We start from the raw sequence: 25,743 nt of genomic DNA on the forward strand, positions 1-25,743 counted from the left end.
GAAGTATGTGACTACGCTAAACAGATTTTAAAAAGAGGAAGGATTATTCTAGTCCACAGGCGTTGATTTTACTAGGTCTTTGAAACCTCTGACATTTCCTTTCAATTATTTCTAAACGTTAAAGTGGAGGCTGGAGTGAAAATGGCTGTTTCCAGGAAGGTTAAGGCGCTCTATCCAGCTTGCCTGCCGTGTTGGGGAGTGTTGCAGTTTGTATAGTTTCTGCTGTCTTTTGAAGAGTTGCTTTCTCTAAAGAAGTCCACGGTTCTGGAGTGCTGGGACCTGTGCAACAGGCAGCAGACGTTGTCAATCCAACAACGTCACCAGAAGAGGCCCCAGATATTACAGAAAATGTCTCTTCTCCTTCCAGAAGTTAGAGCAGCTACGCGCCCCAGTAGACACAGGCGCCTCGCGGCGCGGGTTCTCCCCTCCAGTCTGCGGTGGGTCCCTCAGCTCCTGCCCCATCGAAGGACCAGAACCGGTGGTCCACACCCGGGGTCCTAGCTCCGCTCCTCCCTCCTTTGCGAGGGGTCGAAGCCACCTGGTGGGAGGAGCCCCATCTCTCACCGGGGTTCCTGTGGCCGCAGGGGCGCGACACTGGAAGGCTGAGGCGAAGCACTCAGGCCAGGCGGCAGGCGGCCCTCTCGGGCGGCGGCCGGGACAGCGGGCGGCACGGCACCCCCGGGGGGCGGCGGTGGTGGCAGCGCCAGCAGCTCCTCGCCAGAGGTCACCGCGCAGTCCTGCTCGGGCTCCGCGTCCCTGCCACCTGCGGACACGGTCCCGCAGCTGCGCTTCTTGTCCTCCTCCTTTTTCCACTTCATGCGGCGATTTTGGAACCAGATCTTGATGTGTCTCTCGGTCAAGTTCAGCATGACGGCCAGCTCCACCCGGCGCGGCCTGGAGATGTATTTGTTAAATAGGAACTCCTTCTCCAGCTCGAGCAGCTGCGCGCGAGTGTAGGCGGTGCGCGTCCGCTTGTTCTCCTCGGGCTCGGCCGCGTAGGCACCGCCTGCGGACGACACAGCACGTGAATGTGGTCCCGACCCCTGGCTCCTCCGGTCTGCCCCGACCCACGCAGCCCAACACTTCAGCCCCAGTCCTAGGAGCGCTGGACCCCTCCGATCCTCTCCAGCCACTGAGTCTCAGCCCCCAGTCCAAGAGCCCGGTCTGGGGCACGCAGCCCTTTCCTAGTGAGACTGCTTTTTCCTGAAGACCGAAGCTGTGCGGGCTCTGTCAACGAGTGGTTCTAGAATGAGTTCACTTAATATTTTGGGTTGATACTGATTAAAATGCACATAATATCTAAACTGATTGGATTCTACAAAGGCAAAAATGCCTTTCATACGGGACTAAGAAAAGAAACTTTTCTGAGATGACCCTGGGTAAAATAGATTTCAGATCATCTCCCAGTTCACACACCAATATGTAACTGATACAAAAAATTTAGGACATTAAACTAAACTTTACCACATATGATGCTATCTAGTTTTTCCTACGTTACTATTTCGTTTTAAAAAAATGGTCTCAACCCAGTAAATTGATTTCATGACCGACTAATGGGTGCAACCCTCAGTTTGAAAAACCTTGAGCTAATAAAACTCCCGAGGTTATGACATATTGTTATATCTGACCTATATATTATCTCTATATATTGTTATATTGTAATCAGACCCAACTCAAGAGCTGGTAAATCCTCTGTAATTGTCATTCTACCCTCTGCTGAGCCCCTGCCCTGGGCGAGAAGGGAAACTGTTCTGAGCTCTGGAGAAGATCGCTGTCAGCCCCAGCCTCTGCGTCTGGGACGTAAATGCTGGCAGATGTGGAAGGGGAGGCTGGAGGAAGCCTGGATCTCCCACTGGGGAGCTGAGAGCCCCGCCGGTGGCCGCGGTACTGGCGGGGTGGTAGAGGAGCCCCAAGCCCGGTTCGTGCGGAAGCAGCAGCCAGGCCTGGCTTGGTAGACCAGCGCCGCAGGCCCGGTGTTTACGGCTGCGCGCCTCCAGGTCCCGATCTTTTCCTGAGCGGAATACCGACGGCACCAGGGCTGTGGACGCTGGGGCGGTAAGGGGCCACCAAAGATGGGGAAGAGGCCTGAGTCGGCTTGTTGTAGAGCAAATGTATGCGACATTTCTCCCGTGACTGTTGGCTAGAGTTGAAAAGCGAGTGTGTGTGTTTCGGGGGGAGGGTTAGTTACTGGATACAACCCGCTCCGGTTTCTACCCAGGCGGAAAGGAGCCAGCCAGAAGCCAAGGCAGAAGCTCAGGCCCCAGTCCGTGGAGTCCTGCTCTCTGGGGGCTTCTCAGAGTCTTAACACTTCCAAGCCTTCCTTGGCTTGGGAGAGAAGCGAGGGAGCCTTAAAAGAACATTTAAAAGGTCCCCCAAACTTTGTAAATTCAACCCACAATCTTGTGAGGCTCTGGCCCTTTTTCGCGGGCCTCACTGAGGTTCTCTGAGAGGCTGCCCTCGGTCCAGTAGCCCAGGGGCCCTGTGCCAGGTTGGCAGGGAACACAGGTTGAGGATGGAGGCTGTTGTTGATGGTGTTGGGAGGATGTCAAGGGCCCTGGGGCTGCACCTTTCTCCGAGGCGCAGAGGGAGGCGTTTAGGCACCAGCCGGCCAATGAGGCTGGTGCAGTTCATTTTTTTAGGCTGACAATTTTGAAAGTCCCTATTACTAGTATTCATATCCCTGTTATGAATGGAAGCCCCTTGGTCATCTCATTCTCCCCAGGGGCATGAAACCTCACTAGGAGCGGCAGGCGGTTCAGACCTTGAAGTTCGGCTCCTTCCAAAGTCCCCAGGGAGGACCGCAAGCACCGCAGCAGGCTGCAGACAGCTGCCAGGGTGCCCCCCCACCCCACCACGAGCTGAGCATGCAGTGGGTCAGAGGGGTTACAACCGCCTCTCTGGTCCCAGCTCTCCAGCCCCAAGACCCTTCCAGGGTCCCTCCCATCTGCTCCAAGGTTGCTGATTTTCCTTCGGGTTTTTCTTTCTGGCTCCTTCGGTCTGCCCGAGCCCAAGCTCCATCGGAGCAGGGGTTAACACCCGCGGGGGTGGGGAAGTTGTCCCGCCTCGGAAAGGCTCTTTCAGAACCTGCATGCCTTTTTCCTGAGGAAGCTGTGAGGAGAGCCAGGAATTCGGGAACCCTGGCCTGCAGTGCACAGCTGGAAGGGAGACCTGGAGGGAAGCAGCTCCCGTAGGAAACTACAGACTGAGAGTCCCGCTGCCCGAATCGAAGGGCGCTGTCCTCCCGCCTCCCAAGAATCCCGCATTTCCTTTGGCGGCAGCGCGCAGGCAGAGTAAGAGGGCCTCACAGCACCTGGCCCCCTTTCTCCCTGGGTTTCGCCGGAAGTGGAGGAGAACGCAGCCGAGTTGGGCCCTGTCCTGCCTCAGGACCTGCCCGGTCCCCACACAGCCGTCGAGAGTGAGGAAAGCCGGGCCCCGGGGATCCTGGGTGAGCCCAGATACCCCCTCCAAAGTCCTGCCGTGTCAGGGTCAGTGTCAGGCAAGCCAGCCAGACCTGGCAGACCAGGGCCGAGGACTCTTGGGGTGGCGGGGATGAGGAGCGGGGGGCTGACAGCTCCAGCCTCTTCCTCTGAGTCCCGACAGTTAGTTGGAAGGAAAAGAAAAGTCAACTATTTGCAGGGCAGGTGCGACTGGAAGCGGCTTCAGCACGGAAGCGATAACACTGTGTAGTGGTGACAGCGGCCGCGCCGGAACTCGTCACCCGCTGGGGCAGGGGAGGGACCTGGGAGCCCCCTCCAGCTCCCCGTCCGGGGAGACCGTCCGTTACACGCCGGCGCCTTGAGGCCTCCCTGAGCCCCGGGCGCCTTCTCTGTGTAAGGAGAGCATCTCCTTCCGCAAACCGACTCGCTGGGAGCAGCGCGAGGAGAGCCCTTCAAACGCTTCTGTTTGCTCAAAAATGAACTAGCATCGCTTTCGCCTCTCTCAGCTGCCTGGCTCCGAGGGTGAGTGGTCATCCTCGGCCTTGCGGTGAGCCCCCCCACCTCACCCCTAACCCAGACGGGGCAGCTGGACAACTTGGCAAGCTTGGGTGCACCTACTCGGTGCCCTTGAGATGGCCTGGCTTTCTTTAATGAAGCCTCCAGGGAGCGGGCTCAAGGCGAGAAGGATCCCAGGGCTCTGAAGGTGGGCTCAGGCCGGGTCGGGAGCATCCCGAAGCCCTGCTCAACTCCTTCAGTGTGCACTCCCGGGAGCCCTGGGCGGGTGGACCCCTCGCTGGAGGAGGATTGGAGCCTTGAGCTCTGCCAGGCCTAGGCTGGCAGGGAGCGCGTGGGTTCCTGGACTTCAGAGTATAGGGAAGGACGGGGTTTAAGCTCCCAGGAGGAGCTTTCTACTGGAGAAGATGCTCTAAATTGGACCGGAGAAGCTCTTCTGTTTAGGATAGCCTTGTTAGCTCCCTGCACGGTTTAGTGGTTTAGTCCGACTCTGGGTTATCCCTAGGGGCAGGGGACGCGAACTGGGAGAGAGTCCTGGGGAGTGCTTGGAGGTAGGGGCAGTCGGGTCGAGAGCAGGTGAGGACAAAGGGGGCGGGGAGCCAGGCTTACCTGCCCACTGGCCTTTCCACGCGTGAGCCTTTGTAGACTTCATCCACGGGAAAGGCAGCTGGACGCGGCTCGGCTCCTCCAGGGCGCCTGATTCGGCTCCATCCGGGAAGGGCCCGGAGGGCGGATGGGGGAGCGAGAGCTGAGCCGGTAGGTGGTGGTGGACGTGAGCCACCACGGGGTCGTCTGCTAGCGGGGGCACCTCGTACGGGGAGATGTCTGGGGGGCTGCCCTGCTCCAGTGCGCCCAGGGCGCCGGGGAACGGAGGCAGCGGCGGCGGGGGTTGGCGGCCCATATACAGACACGCAGGGGGGCTGGCGCTGAACTCCGGCGCCGGGCCCCGCTGGAATGCGCAAGGGTCCTTGTACAGCTGCGTGGCCGCGTAGTACTGCTCCTCGCCATTCATGATTGCCTCCCGGGCTTGGCGACCCGGAGTAGGTTGCTGGAGCCGGGGTCTTGGAGCTGTGCGGCGCTCCCGCTCCCGGCGCCACCCCTTCTGCTTTGACAGCTCGGCACCGCTCGCAGTGGGAACCCGCTGCCGGCGGGGACGGGCGGGCGGCCTCAGCGCCATAGGCTCCCCTGTGCCCCACGTGGCTCAGTCTGAGGCCATTATTGGCCTGGCTGACTGCTTAAGAAGCCAGGCCCAGGTACCCACGAGCACCTGAATGTATCAGTTTTCTCTCTGAGCTGAGTTTACCGCACACACCTGTATGTGTAGTTGGCAGTACGCTCCAGAGTAAGGCACACATGAAAATAATAGAACTTTATTCATTTATAGAAACATTTTCATCGTACTTTGATCTATTTTCCTTGTATGTTTGATGACGTACATAGTTCATTAATATAAATTATAAATATGCATATGTTGAGGTTGTACACTTAAGCTTTTTTTTTTTAAACTGTTAGGGAATACGGTCAAAGAAGTTTGCAGACCCCAGGTCTACGGGTCGGAAGCAGCTGGTTCTATTTTATTTATGAGATTTGTACACAACCACGAGTGATGTCAGTGATCTAACACATGAAGATCCAGCATTCCTAGTATGTTTTTGTCTGTGGCTGTGCTCCGGGGATTTCTGGAGTGCAAACTATAACTTCAGAAGCATTCACAATGACTTTTAAATTTCTTCTTCAAATTGAAAGTCATTGATTCTGATTTTGGGAAAATTGGGGCTCATTTGGCCAACTCAGAATGCGGTTTCATAATGTGGCAACGGGGAAAAGAAGTGGCGTCCCCTCTGTGGCTGAGAGGCGGGGGCGGGGGTTGGGTTCCAGAGCCTAGACCGCTCCCTGCGGACCCTGAGACTTCTGCAGAGACGTCAGCTGCAGAAGTCTACTCTTGCGTCCAACTGAAACAAGGCAGGACAGGGAGAGGAGGAGAGTGTTCAAAAAAGAAGTTAAAGCGCAGTGTTCTGATGACAAGTCAGTGTTTGGCTTCCACTGGTTCGGTAACTTCTGGGCACTCTGGGGTCCTCACTAAATAGATTTTTTCGGACCCAATGGTGCAGACAGAGTACCTCCGGGTCGCGGTGGCACCTAACCCCTGGCATGACCTTCGCCGCCGACCGGTTTGCCCTGGGCATCCTGTCCAAATGACCACAATCCAAGAACCGCCACGAAGGTTTTAGAAAAACTGCACACCTTTGCAGAAAGCCTTAGAGGGAGCGTGAACCACAAGGAGCCAACAAGAGAAGAATCACTGCACTGACTTTCCTAAACTACAGACTACTAGCAGCCTTTTAGGAGGCAGCTTTTTAATGTATTTTCTCCTGATGGAAAGATCCGTATGCGTATGGATTGAGTGTGCTACTTTGAAATACGCCTCATTTTCATTAGAAAGCAGAAGCCCGTTAGGAGTCTGGACTTCTCTGCAGATTCCTTCTTTGAGATGCTGGTAGCGTGTTAACATCAGTGCTCCGATGAGCGCTCAGCATCGGGTGGTCCGGGTGGGCCGGATGGTCCGCACGAGGGTGAGAACGCGTGTTGCTCTGCGGCTCGTCTAAGCAACGGGTCTCCCCCAAGGGCAGGCTGAGAGAGGCTGGTTGGTGGGGGAGTTTCGGCGATTTCTTCAGGGAAAAGGGCCACCTGCAGTCCCATGGGGCAAGGGAGCGAAAGACTGTGGGACCAGCGCACCTAATCTCTCCGCGCCGGCGTCAATGAGTCCATTGTTCGCGGCGTCCGCGGAGGACCCGGCGTTATCACCCGGCCGCGAGTGACCACATCGATCAGAAGGGCAGGGCCGGAGGGGGTTGCCCGGCCGCGGCGTGTTGACCCTCTGAGATAATCTGCTGAGTCGCCACGGGTTGACTTGGCGACGCGGTTATGAGCGGGCGGCAGCTCCGCTCAGGACAAAGATCGGCCACCTTTCCCCTCCTCCTCTTTCTTCTTCTCCCTTCGCCCCCTCGGCTGCCCCTCTACTCGGGACGCGGCTGCGGCCCCCTCCTCCTCCCACCCACTCCCGACCTCGCCCGCCCCCTCCCCCCCGACCCAGAGTGTTTACTTTGCACTTCTGGTCTAATTGCGTGTTTCTGTAAATTGGTCTCCATTTCGATGCTTCATTTGCTCCCATTTAATATTTTTGCTCGGCCCTGCAGAAAGAAAAGAGGCGCTCAGCAGAAAGCGAATCCGCCTGGGCTCTCGCTGGAAAAATCCGGGGACCCCCAGCTGAACAACAACAAAAAAAATGGGGGTGGCACGCGGGGGCGAGGGGCACTGAAGGTGTTTCCCCGAGGCCCTCCCACCCTCACACTAGCTTATTCTGCTGCTGGCTACCTAAAGGAGCGACCCAGGAAGCTAAAGTCAAACAGCCATTTGTTACTACTATTAGGTGGGACAAAGGTAACAGGATTTTTGCATTAGCTAATTATATTGTATATACATATAAAAGACGCACCCAGAAGAACCTGCCACTGGGCAAGATCGTGGGTTGTGTTTCTTCTGTGGCTGTAGCTCAGGGTATCATAAAAGCGCCAAGTCCATTACAGGTGAAATGCGTTTCCGCTCTGAATCCCCGCTGACGCCTGCGCGCCTCTCGCCTCCCACAGGCCCGGGAGCGATACCGAGCCATTAGGCGAGCGCCTTGCCGAGCCATTTAACAGCAGCTCTTATGGATAAATAAACAAAAAAGGCTGTAAACCAATTATAGTGTGGACAGTGAAAAAGTCGTTTATTAGCGGGACGTCCTGATGGCCCTCGCTGATATTGGAGGCCCTGGCCTGCCCTCTTCCCCCTTCCCTTCCCGAGATGCAGTTTGTACCTGGAAAACAGAATTACCTTGTTTTTGGTAAATGGCTGAGTCTGCCTTGGTGGTTTCCCAAGCATGCCAAGGGCTGAATTTGGCTTAGCAGTAAGAATTTTTAAGCCATTGTATCCCATTAAAGGAAAACAGTACATGAACATCACTTAACTCCATGGATGTGTTTGTGATGAATTTGTGTGGAGCTTAGTTTATTAGAGTATATATTTTTTATAATTAATTTGCTCTCAAAATTAAATTATACTTTGGGTTGGAGCAGTAAAGCGAATGATGTGATGTAAATAATGAGAATATTTTTTCCATAATGTGCTTTGAATTTTGGTAGGTTACCTTTCCTTACTTACATGCAGGCGGTTTTTATTCCCCCAGGGAATCCTTCCTTCCTACTCTGGGATTTCCTTAGAGTCTGGTATCCAGGTCTGACAGGGGCCAAGAAAGATCTAACTCGTTCAGGAAAAAGGACCTCAGACTTTGAATCAAAGGCTTGCCATTGACTCCTAGGGGAAAAAAAAAATCAAGCAGAAATAGGTGGAGAGTCAAAATTATTTTCCAGATAGTTAAGCACTCCTCCCAGTCATATAGATAAATACAGCCTGAGAATCTAATTTAATTGGACAATTTTCTTGTTCGCTACCTCACTGGCTCTCTCTGCCATAAGAGAAATGTGGAAGGGGCAATATAGGAGACTGCACCCCAGGACTGGGTTTAGTGCTTTCTCCCCGGGAGTGGACCCCCACCCTCCAAGACAGCAGCCCTTTCCTCCTGTTTTTGTTTAATCTTTCTGAGGCCCTCAGTTTACTTTGCAGCTGAAAGGAAAAGTGTGAACGGAAGTTGAGACTCCAAAGGATCTAAGCGTACCCCTCCTCCAGCACCCCTGCAGTCACCCTTGCAGCCCTGGGCTCATCCCTGTGGCTCTGCTCTGTCATCCAGATACGCAGTGGCTAGAAACCCCGGGCCTCATCGTTTCCCTTCTCATCTGAGCCCTGGGTAACCAGCTTCTTGCTTCCATTGAGATTCCCTTTCTTCGCCCTCCCCCCACCCATCACCGTTTCCTGTGACTAATCCTTTGTTCTCCTGGGAACCTTTCCTTACCTCCAGATTCCTGCTGGAGCCCAAAAAAGCCTTGCCCCTCACTTTAGGGTTACTCCTGCCGCCTTCGTGAACCAACCTGCATTTCACATGATTTATTGGTTAGAAGAAGGAATATTTTCAATAATATTTATTGATCCAACACATATATAGCCCTTACTGCGTGCCTGTTTGCAATCTCTTTGAGTGACAAAAACTCAGTAGTAGAAAGATGTCTTGGCCTTGGTGTATGACAGAGGTCTTAGGAGCTGCTTATACCTGTCTTCCAAATCTGCCCTGCACAAGCTGTGTCCCCTGGCAAGTCATATAGCTCCACAAGACCTCTGTCCTTACTGTAAAATGAAAACAGTAATACTCCTCCACAAGGTATACCCGAGGCGTGGAGTGATAATAACGGCAGACACGTGGAGCCAGGCACTGTTTCAAGTACTTTACAGATGTCAGTCCTCACTGAGATCCCACGCGGTGGATACTGTCATTCCCATTTTGCTGTACAGGAAACTGAGGCATAGAGGTGTTGCTTAACTTGCCTGGAATCACACAGCCAGTAAGTGGCAGCACCTAGGTCCGGGCTGAGGAGGTCTGGCTTTAGAGCTCATTCTCTTGCCCACGGCGTTATACTGTCTTGCTGTGTGGCAGCACTCAATAATTAAAAAAGAATATTTTAAATTTATTTTTATGAGATTTCAATATGTCTAATGTTCCTGGCACTTTGTAGGCACTCAGTAGATGGTCATCTCTCCCTTTCTCCGCTGGCATTACTTTAAATGCACCTGCAAGCATTTGATGGTTGGTCATTACAGCATCCCAAAGAATTGCAGAGCTGTTTCCACAAGCCCAGGTCTAACGACCTCCCCAGACAGGTAGGCCTGGAAAGGTATGCTCAGGAACACTGAGAGGAAGCTCGAGGTGGGTATATCCTGTGCTTTAGGGGAATATGCCCCCAAGTGGAGCTTTGCTTAAAGGGCTAGGGGAGGAGGGAGAGCGGGGTGGCACCCACCCCAGCCAGCATCAGCACACCACAGAGAGAGAAACAGTGGAGGGGCAGAGGCAGGGGCTGCTTCTCTATATCCAGCAAAGCCTGAAAGAATGACTTGAAGGGGTGAGCTGATGACATCCCTACTGGGATGAACTCCCCGCAGATGAGGACAGCAGCATCTGAGAGTGTCTGGCATCTAAGAGGCCCTGCGCACGGCACTTCCCGTGCCCCCCACCCCCCACCCCATTTCCAGGTTGGAGTGGAAGCTGTTATCGTAAACCCGGAGGAAACCCTGAAAGGCTCAGGAGAGAAGGAGTGAGTCTAGTGTCTGGGTCCGAGCAGGGCTGGAACCCTGCTCCACTCCTGCCTTCTCCAGGTCATAGTGGTGGTCACTTGAAACCCTGGCCTTCTTTGTGAGGATGCAGAAACACCCTTGTCAAACTGTTTCCCCTGCGAGTCCCCCAAACCTGAGACCCACACAAAAGTGTTACCGTTAGAAATCTATGGGGATTGAAGTGGGAGAGTCAGCTCCAAACTCAGAAGGGCTCCACCTCACTTTTGATCGCCTGCAATCGATTTGTACCTTCTCTTGCAGTGGTTCAAGTAAAGGCTCATTGTTTGACTGTGGTCTCAACCCCATTGTATTTTCCCCTTGGTAATTCTTCCTACGGTAGATAACGCTTATCAGTGTATCCTCGTGCAGAGATAAGCTGTATTTGAATACATTTATTTTGTGTATTTCTCCAGTTACATATTGCAACACATTACCTTTAGGCAAATCCCACAAAGGCCCAGACTCCTACCAATCAATGAAATCACATGGGTTCCTAGTGTTTGTGAAAGTGCAAGTCATGAACCATATGTATCAAAATCACTGGGATGCTCATAACATGTGATTTCCAAGCCCAATCCCAGACCTACTGAATAGTCACACGGCGGGTGGGGACGGGACTTGGGAACCTACATTTTAAACACACCCAAGATCATTCTTATGCAGACTGTGAATTGAGAACAACAACAAACACTTAAAACTATAATTATTTTGATATACGGAGGCTCACAGATGCTCTTAAGGAACAAGCAGGAAGTATAGACATGCAAATAAAAATATACCTCCATGTCATAAGATGGTTGTGAGGTTAAAGTGAGGAAATGTATGGAAAAATGCCCAAGTCAGTGCAGAAAGCCTGTTACTTGAATTTTTATGTGGACAAAACACAGATAAATCCTAAGCATTTCCACAGTAGGTTATAAATCCTGAACATTTTTATGGATTTTTCTCTTCTCTCTTATACATTCATTCTTCTGTGTGACTAAGGATTTAGAAAGGATGAGCATGGTCTTACTGTATTATTTCACTTACTCCCACGGAACCCTTTGGAAACACTGGGACTCTCCCTGGGGTGTTAATGTGGCCCCAGCGTGGGCTCCACGAGGTTGAACTGAGCATTTCCAGCCACAGTAGCTAACACATAAGGGCAAATAAAGGGAGACAATAAAACCAAAGCAAATTGATCCATCTCCAGGCAGTACCATTAAGTTGTGTCTTAATGCCATACGCTCCCTACACTGAACATGACCAAATAGCTTCCTTTAAAGGTAAATGAATTTTATATAATTTGCAGCTAATTCCATTTAATTCTGCCCACATGAGCATGTGATAAGGGAATGTTAAGCTGGTCAATAGTAACAGGCTAAAAGGGGCATCAGGAGGAGGCCAGTGTTTGATTTCCAAGTGGTCTGGCTCAGCGCAGAGAAATCCAGATTACTAGGAGTGTGCTGGTTTCTCGGTTGTTTGCTTTCTGTTCTCCTAGCTCCTGAGTAAAGAGCAGTGAGAAAACACTGGGACCCCATCTGTCACAACGAGGCCAGTTACAACAATAACAACTACTCCTTTTTATAAAACCATTCTTGGTCTGACAAACTCCCTTTGGACTGCAGGGAATCAGGAAGAGTAAAAATAATAGAATCAATAACAGCTTTGTTATCTAGTAACTTAAACAACTCTTGCCTGCCGCGATGGCAGAACAGGCTTCCTTATCTTGGAAACAGGAAAACTTTCTGAATAGTAAATTATTTTTCACAAAATGTTTCTAGCTGGATTGGGCTTCTAGAGAAAGTGCCTGTGGTAGGAACATGCCAAATTCTAATCACTTAAAGCACAGTACTTTAAAACATGGGAAGGAATTTGGGTCTTTAAATCTAATACATATTATTTCTTCTTTTTCTTTCAATAGGTGTACAACTTTTGAATTTTGAAAACCATAAATGCAAAATTCTCATTTAAATGTCTGGATCATCTGGCCAGCCTGATTTTTGTTCCTACAACAGCATTTGCCCCATATGTGCTCTTCTGAGAGCTTTCCTCATTCACACCCAAGTCTTCAGAGTCCGGAAATGCTCTCTTTACTGAACTATCTATCTGAAAAACAGCAGGGAGTTGGTCTGGTTTGATTTGGGGCTTTCTTGTTTATTTCTTTGTGTGTAAATATTTATGACTCAGCTCAAGAGTCATGAAGTACATCTTGGTTTGAACAGAGCCGTCTCTCCTACAGCGCAGGCGCTTGTAACAGCAGATAACTAGATGCACACACCACAGAGATTCTCCTGAATGGATTCATTCAGATAACCGAAGGGAGAATCAGGGAAAGTCGAAGCTGAGGGCTTAAATGGTCAAGTTAGTCCACCTTTACTGCACTGGCTCACGCCTGAGTTGTCACTTGTGTGCTGAGCTTTCAGGACGGACCCAGTCGGTTCACATTTCATTGTCATTCTAACACCTTATCTAGGGTGTTCTTGAAGTCCGAAGCAAGTGGCTATATGTGATATTTTGTATTCCATATATCCAAAAATATATATATTTATACATAATCTATGCATCCCAGATTGAATAAGCAGCCTATATGTAAACTGGCCTAATTTCTATTGGTTTTCTTGGGAAGGAGGCACACACATATGGACCTAAAATTCAGTTTAGGAGAAAGGAAATCTTTCTCTTTTCTACTAATGCTATATTGTACAATGTAACCAGTCAGCATTGTCTGCTTCATTTACAAAGCAATTTATTAGACTCTGTCATTGTGGTCACAGCCAAACCTTGACGTTTCTAGAAGTTGGAGTTAGAGATTGCCACGAATCCAGATAAACAGCAGTGTTTTCTTACCTTCCCAGCAAATTGTGACAAGTGATAACAAAAAGGCAAACAAAGCCTCTAGCCCCTAAGCTGGTGTTATCTGTCTCCTGGCCTGAAATTACACAGGATTTGGAGTTTTCTCAAGAGAGTGGAGTGACACTATTTACCTTGTTGTATTTGTATGACCAATAGCCAAACTTAAATACAATAACTAGAGAAATTCAGTAAGAAAGAGTACTTCCCGGGAAACACTCAAACGTTCCTCTTCCTCCTGCTGGTTTCCTTACGAATCTCTCCCCTTCAAGCCCCAGGGCCGTTTTGAAAGAGAAGATCTTTTCCGTCTACTCTTTTTTTTTTTTTTTTAATTGTTGTTGTTGAGGTATAGTCAATTACAACGTGAGTCCATCTACTCTTTATAATGTTCTAGGACTTTGGTTCTGATGATTGCTTGATATGAAGAGAGAAAAGAACTGGAGATGGTTTATGCACAGATCAGCTGAAAAAAGAATTTAACAGAGTTAAGTGGTGTTTCCATGATTTTTTTTTTCAGTATGTTGGGTAAAGGGTGGTGGAATGGTCCAGAAAAGAAGTAGATAGGCACATGGCCCGACCAGCTCCTCATTCTTCATCTAATTCAAGCTCCCTTTTCTCAAAAATGTACTTGAAAAAACTCAATTTTGTTAAACTTTTAAGAAAATCACTAATTAGGGGAATAGAAGGAAATAGCACCTTAGCACCACATTTGGTACACAACCTTCACATCTGTCGAGTTACTGAGGGTTTCACAAATTCCCTCTCCTTCCTCTCATCCACTCTGTCCGCAAGGGGCCCTGAGGCACTTCTTCAGTTTATACCAAGCAGTCATTAGAGTTCCTTCTCATTTGGTGCCTGGAAGGAAAACACGGCACTGCAATCAGTAAGCAAAGATACTGAAGCCCTAGTCCTGATGTTGTTGTTTTAGTCAAGTAGCTCTTTGATGTTGCAATAAATGCTATGGATCATTTCTCCAGAAAAATGCACAAGTGTGTCAGCACACTAATTCTGCATGAGATTTCAGGAAATTCATGACTCCCTGCCTCCCCAGCCCATCCACTGCCATCCTTCACCTGGCATGGTTTACCTGGACCTGGCCCATGCCCGACTAGTGCTTTTTTATCTCCCCTTGGGGAGTTGGGGTGACGGTGCTGTGTGCTGGCTGGGACTCTGCAAAAGCTGCTTCCTTGTAAATATTCACTATGGTCACTGTTTATTTGACTAAATACTCATACTGGGTACAGAGCACTTACACGCTGGATGGTGACTGCTTGACTTTCTGACCGTAGTCACGTGCTCCACGAGGATGATAAACATCATGAGGGCAAATGGTGAGTTGGGAAGGGGTGAAACTATAATTCTGAGATTTATTAGGAGTTTGTAGGCTTACAGATACATTGGGCTGTGACCTCATTCTCTTGCTGTAAGTGGTGGTTTGGCTGAAGATTGTTCTTCCCTTTGTCCCTTCAGTTAGACTCCTGTCTGAATGTCTAGTCTGTACCAGGCACTGTGGCAGGTGTTGGGGGTCGAGCAGAATAAGACATGATCCTACCCTGGAGGCCTTAGATTCCAGTGGTGGGAAGAAAGCAAACTCATCAGCACACACGCAGCAAAGAACTCCAGATGCCCCGATAGTGCGGTTCTTCCAGCTCTTACTGGGCCTGGTGAGCACGCTACTCACAGAGAGACGCTCTGGCTTTCCCCTGTGGCCCAGTTTTCAGGCATTTCCTGAAAGCAGGTGGGGTATGGTCTGGCCCCATCACCAACGAGCAGTTTGACTTTGGACTTTCAGCTGACCAGTGTTCAGATTTCTCCTCTACCCAGTGGCAGCTTGACGGGTGCTTAAGAGCCTGGACTCTGGAGCTGGACTGTCCTGGTTTGAATCCCGGCATCACTACTTAGTTGTGTGACCTTGGGTGAGCTCCTTAACCTCTCCGTGCTTCTGTTTCCTCTTCTGTAAAATGGGAATGAGGATAATACCTCCCACAGAGAGTTGTAGCCCATGAGTTAACAATGAATATGTGAGGAGCATTCCAAAGCGAACACACGTACAAAGTGCCTGGCTCTTCATTCATTCATATTCAACAAATATTTATCAAACGCCTGTTCTGTGCCCCACACAGTGCTACGCATAGGGGATGCCAGGGTAAAGAACGAGTTTCTGCTTTAAAGAAACCTCTAGTCTAGTAGGGGAATCTGGCGACCAGAGATGAAGTTTAAATGCAGTGGCATGATCTCTGTGCTAGAGGCAAGTGTAGACTGTGATGAGAACCCGTGGCAGGGGCACACTCCCCCAGCCTAGGGGCGCTTTCCCTCCTGCTTCATTAATTCCCCAGCTAAGATGCACACCCTCATCTCCTTAAGGCTTTTCCTCAGAGGTTTTTTTGTTTTGTTTTGTTTTGTTTTGTTTTGTTAGGAACTTAAAATTTTGTGTTAAAAAGCACATAACATAAAATTTACTTAGTGGGGAGGGTATAGCTCAGTGGTAGTGTGTGCACAAGATCCTGGGTTCAATCCTCAGTACCTCCATCTAAATAAATAAATAAACTAATAAGTGAATAAATAAACCTAATTACCTCCTCCCAAATAAAAATAAAAGTAAAATAGATTACAGTTTAAAAACTAGTAAGATTTACCATCTTAGCTCTTTCTAAGAGTACCAACTGGTAGTGTTAAGTATATTCACATGGTTGTGTAATCCGTTTCTTTGCATCTTGCAAAACTGCGACTCCATAGCCTTAAAACAACCCAGCCCCTGGCAGCCACCTCCCAGGGCTTTATAGCTTTCTTGCATGGCCATCGCGTTAATTTCTCCATGTTTTGTCATTATAGTCACAGTTATGGGACGTTGTTTTCCATCATGGGTTCCACCTGGCTGGAGACTTTACTCTAAAATCATACTGACCTTTCCTTTTCCATTACTACTGCTGTTTTCTGGAGTTCCATGAATTCATGAACTTTGTGTCTTCCAGAAAATAAATGGCTGTAAATTAAGCAATGTTCTCGGAACAGGCTTGTTAATCACTGGGCTGATGGCGGTGACTGACTCTCACTGTTGGCTGACCCCTGAGCTCACCTCCGTTGGAAGATAGACTGAGAGAGTCAGAAAGGTCTGCTTCACAGAAGTTACAAGAAAACAAGTGAGCGAGGAAGCACCTGCACATAAGTGTCCACGTGTGTCTTACACACATGGAAGGGCCCAAACTGCACCACGTATGTCTAACGGGATAAAAGCAGTGTTTTAGGGACAGGAATGCGACAAAGTGGAGTATGGACTGGAACATGAGAGATTAAAGTAGTTAGACCAGTTCAGAAGCTGTTAGGAGTTGAGACAGGAGAACATGCGGTCTAGAATCATAATGAAAGTGAAGAAAAAGAGAAAAATCCAGAGTGTAACAGGAAGAGACTATGGGACTTGATGACCTGTCGAGCAGAAAGTAAAGGGAGAGGTGTGGGAGATTCGTGAGTGCTGGGCCGAGCCCAGGGGACCTCGTTTACATCTGTGACATCCCTCAGAGTTAAATATTATTACCCCCTTTTTACCTGAAGAAGCAGAGGTTCAGAAAGTTGGATTAGCTTGCCCAGAGTTGTATGAGTAGCAGCTGGTTGAGTCGCACATACTCACCCAGAATCTGTCTGACTTCAAGACCTTTGCTCTTTTCTTTCTAAGGTGGCTTCAAGGCTGCTAGTTTGGGACACTGGAAAAATCATTTTACTATGGACAGAAAAGGGAGTGTTGAGGGAAGGGGCCAATTTTCAGGGAAAGATATGCTGAGTGTGGGGTGAAGGTGGGCAATGTAAATTTAAGGGATTTACAGGCATTTGGAGATGAAGAACTGAGTGAGAGGACAGGGCTGGGCAGGTGGGTGGCTGGAGACCCAGGTGTTGACTGGCTGACTGAAAGATCGAGTTAAAAAGGAAAGAGTCATGGCTACATTCTTGAGGATTTCCCCAGTTAGGGGGCAGAGAAGAGAAAGGGGAGTCAGCAAGGTCAGTAAAGGAAAGTCCGTGGGAAGATAGTCCAGGTGCTTCCGCGAGGAGAAGCGTGCCACGGCAGCGGGCTCTCGGCTGTCCGTCGTAACTCAGGAAAATTACTTAAGGGTTCTGAGTAGAGGAGTTCACTCCCCTAATCTCAGCGCAAGTACCGTGATTCCTCCGATGTCCTTGGCGTTTGCTTTATACCTTTATCTATCCACTAGGTTCCCAATTTCTGTCCTTCCTTCCTCTTAAACAGCTCTTGAGTTGGTCTTTCCTCAATGCCCTTGGCACGGCCTTAGGGAAGATTGGGTCTCATCAGGCTTTGGGACAGGTGTCCACCCAGGCTCCCTGCTGCCTTCTTTACACCCCAGCATGTGTACATCACCAACAGAGTCATTTTTCTTACACTGTGAGTTTTATAATTTTCTCAGTCTGAAAGTCTATTTTCTCCACTGCCTATAGATTAAAGTCAACTCCTTAGCCAAATCCAGAGAGTCCTTTGATGTGGTCCCAACCCTGTCTTCAAGCTGCCTTTCTCACCAATTCTCCCCCCTCACTGAGCACCCAATTCTCCATCAAGTGTCCATTCTCAGCATTTCCTGGGGCATCCTGCGCTCCCAGAGCCCCCACCTACCGCCTGGATCCACACTCTTCCATGCTTGATCCTGGCAAACTTCCCTTTGCCCTTTGAAGGCCAACAAGATGGCAGGTGGCATAGAAAGGATGTTGGGATGAAGCAGAAAATATTATTAGATCCAAAACCAAGGAATAGACACCTGTGATCTAGGCAGTTATGGTTCTTGTAGGAAAAAGGCGTGAGGAGAACCACTATTTTTTTTCTCCTTCCTTGCTAGGTTTCTCAGGTGGTGTTCCCAGATGGAATGTTGACATCCACAGAAGAGCTCTTCCCTGTTTCCACTCTCCTCTCATCTGAGAAGAATAACCTCCTCTTGTCACAATAAGTTGTCCTCCTTGTCTTCTGCTCAGGACTTTGTCCGCATGGCAGGTGCCCTTAGCATTCTCTGAGCCCTAGGATGTATCCTTAAGGCCTGGATGATGAACAGATTTCTTACTTGATTGTTTTGTAGCACCCAGGATGGGTGGTTAAGATGGTCCAGAGAAGACCAGCACACATGATATGTCCCTGGAATTGAACTTGGAAAACCTAAGAAAACTGAAAAGCTGAAATGGTGCTTTGCACTCAGAGCCTGGAGATCTGCATTTCAGATTTGTCCCTGCTACTTAGTGACTGTGATCTAAAGAGACAGACAGTGATTTAGAGGTGGACATTTGTGGAACATCTTTGACATAGAATTCAGCAGGAGTTTCCAATGTGGCACCTGCAAGGTCAGCCATGAGCCATCCATCTGCTGAAGGACTCTCCAAACACCTGAAGGAATTATTTGAAGCTCGAGGATCTGGTGACCTTCATGAAGAGTTAATTAAGGATGCTGCCCATGGAGGTGTTGCTAAGGTGGAAGATTTGCTAAAATGAGAACATAAGGGCTGAAGCTATGTTTCTGACTTTAGGTAAAATTGGCTGGTTACCACAGATATTTTTCCAGCAGGGGTGTGTCTGCAAGCCACGGACTGCCTGCCACCAGGAGGGAAAAGAGGCGTACAACCATTCCTCCCTCAAGAGCCTCCAGAGGGAAGCGACCCTGCTGACACCTTGCTGACACTCCCAGTCTGTCAGAGGATACATTTCTGTTGTTCTAAGCCACCCAGTCTGTGGTAACCTGTGATGGCAGCCTCAGAAAAGGAAAAGAGACAGATCTTACTTTTCCTCCCCATGAATTGCCAATAATAATAACACTACCTCGTGGGGCTGTTGTGAGATTAAAAGAGAAAATATTTTTGGAGGCACACTGGTACCCTTTCCAAATGCTTCCCATTTCGGGGGTTTGCTTTTGAGCAATTTTTTTCCTCAAAATCAGATGACTTATAACTCTTCCCTATCTCACTCTGCAGTCCCACAGATGAGAAAAAACAAACAAACACCCCCCAGTGCAGAGGTGAGCATACCTGGTGGCCAGGTGAGTTTGGGACCACAGGTAGATATTTTTGAACCTGTAGCCTAGGAAATTCCAGTTCGCTTCAAGGAGGATGGGTAAGCCCTGGTGATGGCTGCACCAGCGGGCTGCCCAGGAGTTAGTCATTTTCATAGGAAAGTGACTCATCTCTATCAAAGGCAGGCGCGTGCTTGCGTGTACCTGGGAGCCGTTTCTGGGAGTGCGTTTTCTTATACTCGAAAGAGACCTTTAAATAATCTTAGTTTTTAGACCTGGAAGTACTGAAAAAAATGATATCCAGAAAACTTTAATGCGTTTCCTAAGGTCATAGAGCTATTTCAAGAAATTACCCTTTGGTGTTCTGAAGGTACATGTCAGACATTTACTATTACACAGCAGATTTTTTAAAGTTCTTTTTCCTCAAGCTTATTTTGTGGTTTTGAAATTCCCAAGCTTTTTAGGTCCTTTGATTAAATTTGAACTCAGTTCTTATCAACTATTCTTTGCCTTAGTACCCTCCTGTCCTGCTCATTTTATAAAAATTTGCACCATTCTGCCTGCATGCTTAGCACAATGGGCACACCGTAAGCTTGGGTTCTAGAAGGACAGGCACCCGACTCAGGTGCGGGTCCCTAAGACTTGGCAGGGATGCCCCAGGACATGCACAAGCAAGGTCCACTGGAACCTTCCCACCCTGCAGGGAAGGAAGAGGAAGGAGCAGTTCTGGAATTCTGCCAACACAAACTGTTCAGCCACGTGACCTTAACCACATGGTCAACCTCATTTGCTCTGCCTTAGTGGGAAGAGGAAGGACCAGCGTGGGGTACTTTAGACTGAATTTTGAATCCTCCCCAAATTCCTATGTTGAAATCCCAACCCCCTCAGTGTGAGGGTATTTGGAGGTGGGGCCTTTGGAAGGTGCTAAGGTTATAAGGATGGAGCCCCCATGAGTGGGATCAGTGTCCGTATCAAAGAGACCCCGGAGAGCTCCCTTGCCCCTCTGCCATTGGGGACACAGTGAGAAGGCTCTCTGGGAACCAGGAAGTGGGCTCTCATCAGACATCGATCTGCTGGTGCCTCGATCTTGAACTTTCCAGCCTCTAGAACCATGAGAGGTAGATTTCTGTTATTTGTAAGCCACCCAGTCTGTGGTGCTGTGTTGTAGAAACCTGAATGGCTAAGATGCAGGATGAGACAGTTATCAGCCCACTGTGCTTGGCTTACAGCTGCTCTGTGCTTCTGTCTGGTCCAAGGACTCTCACATCCCTGCGGATGGAGCTGAGGCCCTTCAGCACCATCAGATACAGACCCGTGCCTATAAACGCCATGCCTCTGCGATCCCGTTTCCTCAGTGCTTAGCTTGTAGCAAGTGCACAATAACGGCTGATTCTCCTGCCCTCCCTCCCTCCTTCCTTCTTCTCACCTTCATAACTTGGGTGTGTCAGTCACTGCTGTGCTGGGTCCTGGATCTGAAGACGAATTAGGCTTAGCCACTGCTATTGATTGTTTTATTGATTTGGAAATTTCTGGCAAAAGAGATTCACTTACTGATTGCTTCTTTCCTTACACTTTTTTTTTTTTTTTTTTTTTTTTTTTTTTTTTTTTACCAAAGCAGAACAAATGCTGGGCTCAGAGGCCTGAAAGGAGGGAAGAACAAGTGAAGGAACAGGATGGGTTTGCAGGTCCAGGGTTTATGGTGGGTGGGAAGGCAGTGGGGAAGGAGGAAAGGGAGGCAGGGAACAGTTTCTGCAGGAATTGATTTTTAGCCCCCCAACCCCGACACACATCAATATTCTCCACAGAGCTGGTTAATTATCAATTTCCATGAGAAAGCAAAGCTGTCTCACTCTTTTCAAAGCATCTGAGCACAAAGCAGGCTGTGTATGATATGCCTTCAGCCCACTGAAACGTTTGCCTTTTGAGGAATCCAGTGATTTGTTCCTTATAATAGTTTCTACGGCAAAAATAGGTGGTTTACCTTTACTGTCTTTTTTGGCCTTATTTCTTTTCCCTCTCCTTCTTGCTGTCTTTAAAATTGATTAAATTTCTATTTGGAAACTATAGGTTAAATTGCTGGTCTTTGAGTAGTTTCCTTAAAATTTTTAAAATATCCATTATGATCATAAATTCCAACAGGGTCTAGAGTTATCTAAGACTGCTGTCTTCCTCAGAACAAGAAGGGACATTATTGCACTTAATTACTCATTGAAACACCCATTGTTTCATCTAAGGACTTATATCATCTGTTTAAAACCCCAGAATTAGGTCTCTTGGTGGTTAACAAATGTTTAATCGAATATCTCAACATATTCTGTTCACTTCCAATCTCACTTTCCTGTATCTCCATTCTCCCCTCCAAGGTAACTTTCCTTCTTCAGACAACACTCTCTTAATGATGGTTGGGGTAGGTAAATACTCTGAGTCTTTGCATATTTTAAACATTTGGATTTTTCCTCCTCCAAAAAATGGTGGTTGTGCTGGGTGTTCTCTGCTGGTCTCTCCGAAACCACTCTTCGCCCTTCTCCCTCCTGCTCTGGGCTCTTTGAGAGTCTGCCTTCCAGTCTGGCACTGACATCTCCTTTACCCTCCCGCTGGCAGTTGGGTTTAGTCAGCAAGAGGCACTAAGAGAAGATCAGACTTGCAGTCTAGACGAGAAGGTGTTGTCTTAGCTAGCTCTCTCTGTCCTTCCCCTCTAAGTACAGCAGTGAGCTCTGGAAACAACGTAAGGGTTACCAAGGGACAGCTCTGAAAGGTGGAAAGAGGAAGGAGGACTGGTTGGGGACCCCAGGACAGGGGAAGCAACACGGTGGTGGGGCGTCTTACAGCTACCCAGCCGACAGAAACACGTGAGCCAGGCCCGATGCTCGCTGACCACCAGTCTAGCAACAGAAGGCGGCGGAGGTGGCTCATTCTTTTCCTGGATCAAACGGAAGACTCACCGGTAATACCAGGTGAACACAGCAGCGTCAGCATGTGGGACAAGTAAGGAAACCACGGACACTAAGTGACCAAGGGAGGTACTTGTTCTTCCCTGCCTGGTCAGAGAGCCCCTGCCCCACCGAGAGACGCTGGGAGGCAGGGTGGCACCGGCCAGGGGGGATCCCACCACAACAGATGGGCAGCTTGGAAGCCTAATTGTTCCCATGGGCCTGGAGCTCCCCCGCCCCACCTCCAGGTGCAGGTGGCCTGGTCTACAGAGGCTCCTTCTGCCCCATTAGGCAGTGCATGCAGGGCCGAGTAGAAGCCCAAGCTGCACCAAGTAAAGCAAGCAAACCAGAACAGCACTGCAAGGGCTCCAAAAGTTGATCTGTCTTTAGAACCAGAGCCCACAAAATTAGGCAGGAATCTGCGTGCTAAATCTAAACAAGGTGACTGCTTGCTAAAATAAGCGATTTAAATAGGACGCAGAGACTTCTAACATGGTAACCAAATGTCTAGAATATAATAAAAATATCACCTCTCACCAAGAACCAGGAAAACCACAACTTGAATGAGAAAAGACAGTCAACTGGCAGCAACACCACAGTAAGTCAGATACTGGAATTATCTGGCAAGTATTTTAAAGCAGCCATCCATAAGTAAAAAAAAAAGGAAAGACCTAAATTTCATACCTTATATAAAAATTAACTGAAAATGTATCATCTTCTAAGTATAAAACTATAAAACTTCCAGAAGAGAATCTTCAGGAACTAGGGCTAGGCAAAGGGTTCTTAGACTTGACACCAGAAGCACAGTCTCTAAAAGGAACAGTTGACAAGCTGGACTTCATTAAAATTAAAACCTTTTCTCTATGAAAGACTGTTAAGTGGGTAGAAAGACAAGCTAGACTTGCAGACCACGTATTTGACAAAAAGCCAGCATCCAGAATATGTGAAGAGTTCTCAAGAGTCAACAGTTTTTTTAAAAAAATCCATCTAGAAAATGGGCAAAGTCATGAACACACATTTCACTGAAGAAGATACGCAGATGGCACATAAGCACATGACAAGGTGCTCTTCCTCATTAGCTGTTAGGGAAATGCAAATTAAAGCTGCAATGTGATAGCCTACTATGATTTTGTGTGTCAGCTTGACTGGGCCATGGGGTGCCAGATACTTGGTTAAGCATTATTCTGGGTGTTTTTGTGAGGGTGTTTCTGGATGAGATTAACATTTGAATCAATACATTTTTAAAAAATCCAAAAGAAGCAGATTGTCCCCCCAGTGTGGGCGGGCCTCACCCGGTCCACTGAATGCCTGAATAGAACAGAAGGCTGAGGAAGGGAGGATTCTCTCTGCCTGACTGTCTGAGCTAGGGTATTAGTCTTCTGCCTTTGGACTTGGACTCAGCCTGGAACCTACACCGCTGGCTCCCCTGGTTCTTAAGCCTTTGGAATCAAATTAGAACTGACATCAGCTCTCCTAGGTCTCCAGCTTGCCAACGGCAGGTTTTGGAGCTTCTCAGCCTCCATACCTAAACGAACCAATTTCTTAAAATAAATCTCATTCATTTTTATATATGAATCCTGCTTTCAGCAACTGTTTCAGCAACTGTTAGCAAAATAACGTGTATACATAGACACACATATCTCTCCTGTGGGTTCTGTTTCTCTGGAGAACCCAGACTACTATTGCTACACACTGTGGCTACGTAAAAAATAGTGACACCAGGTACTTGTGAGGGTGTGGAGAAACTGGGTCTCATATGTTGCTGGTGGTAATGTAAAATGGTACAGCCACTCTAGAAAACAGTTGGACAGTTTCTTAAAAAGCTAAACATGTGGTTAGCACATGGCCTGGCAGTTGCTCTCTTGGGTATTTATCTCAGAGAAAGAGAAGCTTGTGTTTACATGAAAATCTGTACCAGAGTGTGCACACCAGTTTATTCGTAATAGTCCCCAAACTGGTAACAGCCCTAGCATCCTTCCACAGGTGCATGGTTAAGCTGCAGAGCATCCGTACCGCAGAATACCACTCAACAGTAAGGGAGTGAACTGTTGGCAGACACAACAACTTGGATGGTTGTTGAGTGAAAAAAGCCAATACCCAAAAGTTACATACTTTTCATCCTCTCAACAGAGTCTTTTGCAAAAGTTTTACATTTTGATTAGGTTGAATTCATCATTTTTTCCTACCGTGGATCAGGCTTTGGGTGTCAAGTCTAAGAACTCTTCGCCTGGCCCTCAGCCCTAATGACTTTCTGCTACATTTTGTTCTAAAAGTTTCAGTTTTATATTTTACCTTAAATCCATCTTGAGTTAATTTTTGTATAAGGTGTGAGATTTTGTCATTTTGCTTCTTGTTGAAGTCAGCTGGGCATCTCTGTGTTGGTCTGTTTCTGGGTTCTCTCTTTCGTTTCATTCCTCCTAAGAGCACACTGTCTTGGTTAGTGTAGCTATAAATCAAAATTTAAAACCTAGTAGATCAATTCCTCACACTTAATTCTTCACTTCAAAATTGTTTCCCTATTTTAGTTCCTTTTCCCTTCTGTGTAAATTTTCAAATGAGCTTGCTGACATTTTGATAAGAACTGTGTTAAATCTATAGATCAGTTTGAAGGAGAACTGACAACCTTATTATGTTGAGTCTTCTAATCCATGAATATAATATGTCTCCATTTATTTAGGTCTTTAGTTTCTTTCATCAGCATTTTGGCCACTCTTGTGTCTTTAAAAGTTAATATTTGTTAATATTTTTGCCCATCCTTTGATCTTCAACCTTCCCTCCAACTTTTTATAAAGTATGTTTCTTACAAACAATGTATAACAGAGCGTTTCTTTCTTTCCCCATCCCTGTCTTTCACCTTACCTTCTACCTTATTTTTTTAACTTGCTTATTTTATTGTGTTATTTGCTTTTTATTTTTGCTGGTTGATCCAGTTGGTGTCTATTCTCTTCCCTCCCTCAGATAAATTTGGAAATTTTGCTCTCCTTTTCCATTCAGTATTCCATTCCTAATCATTGCCTTTGGGCACACACTGCTAAAGTCTTCCCCAAGGTGGCGTGCCGGCCACTGTTACTTCACCACGTGCTCCCCGCTGCCCCCGCTGGGCTTTCCTCATCCTCAATGAGAAGAGAATTTTAGTGTCACTGCTGTTTTATGAAGGCCTACCCAAATCCCAATTCCTGGATATCGCTGAGATGAACAGTACTTTTAGCCCCAGACTATTATGACGCTTTCTTCTGCACTGTGTCTCATATTTCAAGGATCTTAGTGTTCATAGTACACATTCCCAGTCAATTATTATCCAGTTAGATTAACCACAGATGTCGCAGAGTTCTTTGCCTGCCATCGACCTCTTTTCTGCTTCTTTGTTTTATCCATTTTTTTTCGTCTTCTCCTTCTCATTGGCATTTTTCCTCCTCCCTCTTCTTGGCAGAGTCCTTTCTGGAACCTTCTCCTCAGGTTATGTGAACGATGGCACTGGAATCCTTGCGTGCCAGAAAATATCTTTCTTTCACTCTAACAAGTGGATCATATCTTGACATGTTATGCATTCCTGGCTCCTGGTTTTTTTCTCTTAGCAATTTGTAAACATCATTCCTCCATTCCACTGACTTCTGGGACTGATATAAGTCCAGGGCCAGCTGATTTTTTTCTTCTTCTGTAGGTAATCTGTCCTCTTGGTCTAGAAGCAGGCAAAATTTCTCTTTAACTGTGGAATTTTAAAATTTTACTAGGATATGCCTAGGCGTGTGCCTTTTTATCACCTCTCCTAAAAACCTGCGTAAA

General features: G+C 47.9%; 1 protein-coding gene across 1 annotated transcript; it reads right to left on the reverse strand.

Moving 5' to 3' along the window:
* Window positions 1-560: 560 nt before the first annotated feature.
* Window positions 561-4,962, reverse strand: PDX1 (pancreatic and duodenal homeobox 1). The gene is made up of 2 exons (XM_010977108.3): window positions 4,560-4,962; window positions 561-1,006 (listed from the first exon to the last, which is right to left on the reverse strand). Exons 1-2 carry the CDS (start codon window positions 4,960-4,962, stop codon window positions 561-563), a joined length of 849 nt encoding a protein of 282 aa, XP_010975410.2.
* Between the last annotated feature and the right edge of the window lie 20,781 nt (window positions 4,963-25,743).

Source organism: Camelus dromedarius, chromosome 13 (genome assembly GCF_036321535.1).
Source record: "Camelus dromedarius isolate mCamDro1 chromosome 13, mCamDro1.pat, whole genome shotgun sequence".
Lineage (NCBI taxonomy): Eukaryota > Metazoa > Chordata > Mammalia > Artiodactyla > Camelidae > Camelus > Camelus dromedarius.

Excerpts from the sequence above, each read along its gene's own strand:
- PDX1 (XM_010977108.3), bottom strand. The coding sequence starts at position 4,962 with ATGAATGGCGAGGAGCAGTACTACGCGGCCACGCAGCTGTACAAGGAC. Across the intron at positions 1,007-4,559 it reads GTGGAAAGGCCAGTGGGCAG|GCGGTGCCTACGCGGCCGAG; the intron begins GTAAGCCTGGCT and ends TGTCGTCCGCAG.